Source organism: Centruroides sculpturatus, unplaced genomic scaffold (genome assembly GCF_000671375.1).
Source record: "Centruroides sculpturatus isolate CEXI.00-Female unplaced genomic scaffold, Cexi_2.0 scaffold553, whole genome shotgun sequence".
In the NCBI taxonomy this organism is placed as follows: Eukaryota; Metazoa; Arthropoda; class Arachnida; order Scorpiones; family Buthidae; genus Centruroides; species Centruroides sculpturatus.
In genome coordinates, this window is record NW_019384837.1 from 387,215 (window position 1) to 393,380 (window position 6,166).

General features: G+C 34.8%; 1 protein-coding gene across 1 annotated transcript in view; it reads left to right on the forward strand.

The window, feature by feature from the left end:
• The window catches only part of LOC111630232 (contactin-like), an 8,419-nt gene extending 5,313 nt beyond the window's left edge, over positions 1 to 3,106 (forward strand). The window contains exon 6 of the mRNA XM_023374298.1: positions 3,056 to 3,106. Coding sequence (XP_023230066.1) covers positions 3,056 to 3,106 — 51 coding nt within the window. The remainder of the gene's footprint in view (positions 1 to 3,055) is intronic.
• The last annotated feature ends 3,060 nt before the right edge of the window (positions 3,107 to 6,166 follow it).

Consider the following 6,166-nt stretch of genomic DNA (forward strand, 5'->3'; position numbering starts at 1 on the left):
CCTTAAATGACAATTGTTTGTGATAATATTATTTAAAAATAATTATTGTTGCGCACGATCAATAATAATAAATTAAATTTTATATAGTACTAGCTGCAAGTACCCGCTTCGCTGGGTTTTTATTTGTTCGTACATTTATATGTAATATATTGATAGTTTTTTTAAAAATATATAAAAGACTTTTTCTCTTCCTCTACATAATCTTTCTCTGATTCGATGTGTTTCCCTATAATTTTCAAGTTGCTCTTCTGTCTGATTATTTCTGTTTCCTTGATAATTTTTTCGTAGCAATGTTAAATGTACAGTACAGTACTTCACTTTCTTCCGTGGTTTCATTTCTCTGCGCCATCTTTTGCCTTTGAGATATGATTCGAGACCGAAAAAATTCTTTATGCTTTGGCATTGTTTTTTTTTTATTTTTACTTTTCACACTTCACTATTCACTTTTCACTTTTTACTTTTTTCTGTTATTCGTACACTTTTACTTACGAAAAATTAACTGAAGCATGTGAGTCACACGTCTCCAAAAGCTATCCCCACTACTCACACATAACGGTCCTCGACTATTCGAAAACATTTAAGATTAAGATTACATTATAGCCAATGTTACTCGTTTTCACAGAATGAAAGAATTAGGTCCCCGATTCCAGACTAATTAGAGAATTTTTACATGGGTCTAAAAATATGTTCATTTCTCGCAAAAACGCAAAAAACCGCATCTGCGCCTGTAAATCTTGCACGCCGCTTTATCTTAACACTTCCTTTGTTATTCAACACTTTCATTGTTACACATTTTCCAAGTCAACCACTTTCAGCTCCCATATCTCCCACACCCTTATAGCTATCCAGACGCAACCACCATAGTGCACGATGAGAGACTTGGGGCTACTCAGTGGCGTACCGTAGTGGGGGCGGCAGGGGCGGCCCGCCCCGGGCGGCACTTTCTAGGGGGCGGCAAAATTTCACAATAAATAATAATAATATTTTGTAAAAATTTGAAACATCTTAACCTATACTTGCATCGCGCCTACGATAGTGCTGTCGTCCGGACAGTCCGGGAATCGGCTCGCCGTCCGGGTGAACTAGTAANCTTTGCAGTAGTAACGATAAGTTGTTTCCCTAATAATATTATTTTCGAATATGAAAAAGACGAATAGATTTTACTTCAGTGAGATGTTCGATGTGAAAAAAAAAACAATTTAGTAAAAAAGAAAATTATAAAATTAATCAAACTACGACTCGAAAAGTAATGACTGATGACAACAATAAGCATTACTTGTCACACAATCTTAAATATATATTAAATTCAGTACGAATATGACTAAACCTGCACTTGGTGTTGAATGTTTCATAATTATGCTGAATAAACTAGTTTAAATAGAGAAAAGGTCTAGAAACGAGTTGCGTAACTTTTCCGGCTTTTACGAGAGAACGTTTGTATTACTAACTAGCTGCAAGTACCCGCTTCGCTGGGTTTTTATTTGTTCGTACATTTATATGTAATATATTGATAGTTTTTTTAAAAATATATAAAAGACTTTTTCTCTTCCTCTACATAATCTTTCTCTGATTCGATGTGTTTCCCTATAATTTTCAAGTTGCTCTTCTGTCTGATTATTTCTGTTTCCTTGATAATTTTCTAACAATTCCTCGTGGTTGCAGTCATAACGAGAAATTCACGAAATACATTTACTACATGGATCTGGCAAATCATTAAGTAATTTCACAATCTATTAGTAAGATTTACGAACAGTATGATTTTTCCCTCCAAATAGTTTTATTCTACAAATTATTTGATGGATGATGTCATTGGTTCACTCAAGATTTAAACTTGGGAGTGCCGAGTTGAATAGATAAAAATTTTTAATGCAAATTCAATAAAAATCCTATTTTATCTGACTTATTATTCGTAAGTAAGATAGAAATAGAACACATGACAGAATATAAATAAAAAAAAGGAATTTTAATTAGGAAAATATTTTTGAAAAACTTACTAGTGTTTCTTTTTCCTTTACTTTGGGAGTTGCCAGGGCTTCTTGGCCCGCTCCCGGGTTCATCACTGGATGTTGTCATAAGATGCCATCAAGTAAACTTGTGCAAAATATTTTTTAACAAATGACTAACATCATCATATGTCAAAGGCTAACATATTTTTTAACTATTGATGTAATAAAATATGAAACTGTTACAAATAAAAATATATTGTTCATTTAATAAATTTTTACATTTTATCTGCATATCCTTTTGGTCTTGATATGCTTTATCACTATGAACTTATGTAATTATTATGCACATATAAAAAACTTTAAACTTGTAAAAAGTTTTATTAAATTACTTTTTATCATACAATAATGCAATATAAATACAAATATGATAATTTTTATGTGGTTGATTATTACAGTACTTCAATATAATAGATTGAAAGTTTTACATAGTGAAATAACACATTAATGATGTCTCCAAAGTTCAGCGAATTTGTCACAAAAATATTAATTTATCAGGAAGCACGCGAGCGCCATTCGATGACAACTCCACGACGAAAACAAGCTTAAGCAATGGCGTCGTCGAACGGTGCACACTCGGTAAGTAATCCTACAATTTTTTGTTTATATCATAGTTTATACGGATTATTCCCAAAAAATTATATGGAAATTATTTGGAAATGTTGAGTCAAATTAGTCTAGAATCGATTAATTTTATGGAAGAAAACCCTTAAAACAGCCGTAGTCCGTAAACTGCATACGTGCGGGCTGTGATTGGCTCATGTATTTAAGGACTCGTAGAACATCAATTTCAAAAAGAACGGAACGTATCTACCGTGTTATAGGGGGGTCGACTGTACTGAATATAAATGGGGTTTGCTTGCAAAATCCGCGTGGGCAAAGTCGTGGGTAACAGCAGAGTCGGTAGATTAACTGGTCTTTCGACTAATAGTTCAAACTTAGCTAGAGACAATATTTGCCGCTAGTCGGCGCCACTGTTAGCAGGAGATCGTTGTTCTTGCTAGGTATATACTGAAGTCAGTGATTTTGACCTATAATAATTGATTTTTTAGCTACATAAAAATGCCAACGTGCTTTGTGCCAGGATGCAAGGCAGGATATAAGTCATCGAACGAGAAGAGACATTTCTTCCGTGCTCCTAGCGATAAGATTGAGGAGTGGATGCGATGCATTCCACGAGACGACAAGATGCTAACAAATAAATGTTACGTTTGTGACGTACATTTTGCGAGTAGATTTATTTTAAAAACCTTCTCTCATGTTATAAATGGAGAGAAAGTAGAAATTCCACGAGATCGCTGGGCATTAACGTCGGATGCATATCCATCAAACTTCCCTAATTGTCCTAAGTACATTAGTAGGTCTGTACCTCAAAAACGATCAACGCGATGTCTCACAAGAAATGAAGAACCATCTAGGAAGGGATCNTTTTGGGGGACACAATTTTTTGAGTTAGAATTATCGATGGCTTCTAGCGTAATCTCTGTATTTTCTCTTCTCAATTGTTGACATTCCTTGGATTGAATATTTTTCGGGATCGGATCTTTGCTCCTGCTTTGTGAATCCGTGCTTTTCTTCGCGAAATTTTTCTCTTTTTTAACTAATTTGCTATTCGCTATATCTAGAATACTGCAAAGTTCAACTCGAGATTTTTCGACTTCTTCGCCATTCGATTCGCTCAAGGAGAGGACATTCGCTTGGCAATTTTCTATGACATTTAGATTATCATCCACAGATAATTTCTTATACTCGTTGCTGTCTCCCAAATGCGTAACGTGTTTCGATATCTTTTTTTGTACTAATGAAGTCGACGGTACGTTGGTACGCTTGATCTGGTGAATTGCATACAGATCGTAAGATTGATTGGATATAGATAACTTGCTAATTAGACGCTTCTCTGGCTTATCTTCTTTATTGCAGTTTTTTATTTTCTCTGTTTTTGCTTGATTTAAGGCAGTTTTATCTGTTTTTATCTTGTTCACCTCTTTAGATGGCGCTCCAGAAGATCTTAAAAAATCTAAAGTAAATTTTTCGTCTTCGTTTTTATTAAAGTCAATCAGATTTTGATTACGAGGAAATTTGACATTCTTAGTTTTTTCGAACGAACGACTTGTATATGATTCCATGCTATATTTCGTTTCCTCATTATCGGAACCTTCTTCATTTGTGGATACTTTTGTAACCTTAATTATCTTAATAGTTTCGGTTTCAGTCGAGGAAGATGAATCGTACTGATCCTGCTCGGGTTTTGATTCCAGTGTTAGTAATGGGGTTTTTTCTTCTATGTCATTTTCTCTCGGTTTATCTTGTAATAATGAGATTGTTTTCTTCAGATTCAATTCTTCTTTCGAATTAGCACGAATATTTGATTCGAATTTTGGTTCTTCACTCGGTCCTTGTGTAGGCGAATTCGGGTCAGCGAAAAAAACAGACTTCGGAAGTTGTGGCTTTTTATCTGTTTTTTGCTTACGTATTCTTTTGCAATATAATTTAGTGCAAAAATATACCAGAGTAGTAGCGATGAGACTCACCAATGATACTATGGTGAAAATAATCACCGCTAACGAAACGACACGGCCAAATCTTTTTATTACGTTCTTGCTTTTTGGTTTAAACTTTCTGTTCTGTTTCAAACGAGTTTTATTTAATAACATTTTATTATAATAATCTTTCTGTCTAATTGGTCCGATTAACATTCTGTTTGGACGATTTAGGCCTATAACCCCCTCCTTCCCTGCAAATCTAACATCTCCGTGTAATTTTTTCATTTTGTCTGCATTTTTATACATTCTTCCTCTTTGCTCCAGCTTTTCGTTTGCATTTTGTCGTTTAAAATATGAATTTTCGTACTTTCGGTAATTTTCAATAAAAGAGAACGTTTTCTTTTTTACCGGAATTGTTCTTGAATATTTTAAAATTCTCTGTTTACTGTCATCCCGTTCTTGTATAAATTTATCGGCATCTTCGTCCATTTGCACTCGTAACTTGTTCTTAATTGATGGTCTTGTAAGCCAATTCAAATTCGAATTTTTAGTTTTTCTTTCTAAAATATGTCTAAGACCTGAGATACCGTTGTCCTTTCTGAGCTGAAGTCGCGGCGACGTGTCCTTCGAATTTTCATTATATTTAATATCCTTGTCAGTGGGAGAACTGAGAGATAACAAACTTGGTTCACTCATGGGTTTTCTTTTCGGACGTATTCTAAAACCTTGCCCCGTAAGAGCATTCATTAAAACGAATAATAAAAAGGCTGATACTGCCTTACTATAAATATTCATAATCTATATCTGGTAATTCAGAATTTAAATCAAAATTTATTACACCAAATCTTTACGAATTCTACTGAAATTATTGATTATTATTATAATTATTATTTCAATTTTTAGAAAATGTTAATTATTGTACTCTTTATTGAAATCTCAACAATAAAATTGATAACTCGATGTCTTCTATTGTATTTTCCTTCCAATATTGATATTATACAGTTATGTACTGTATAATACTGTTTATTTATTTAATAACTATAAAAATATACAATTTGTGTATATACAGTAATAGAATGCTGTAACCATGCTTCCACACGTCTCTGGATAGTGGATAAAGATGTTGCAGCTGTTCATGGTTGTCATTACTCCGGTGATCTAACTGTGACATCCAGCGCTTGTCCACTGTGTTGTATGTGTAAGTACTGTACACCGATTTGAGGGGGGAGAATCAGTGGCGTACCGTAGTGGGGGCGGCAGGGGCGGCCCGCCCCGGGCGGCACTTTTTAGGGGGCGGCAAAATTTCACAATAAATAATAATAATATCTTGTAAAAATTTGAAACATCTTAACCTATACTTGCATCGCGCCTACGATAGTGCTGTCGTCCGGACAGTCCGGGAATCGGCTCGCCGTCCGGGTGAACTAGTAATTTTTTCATCCGAGGAAATCTTGCGAAACCTGTTGACCTTTTTCTTTGCTTGTACGATTCATTCGCGTTTATATACACCACTAATATCCAATAGAACTATTTTGAACAAGTCGCTGCACTACCACCGAATTTTTCATTGCTTGTTCTGTGACAAAACTGAATTTTGGTCTTTTAAATTGAAATACCTAAATAAGGGGGGCCGAAATTTTCCTCCGCCCCGGGCGGCTGACACCCACGGTACGCCACTGC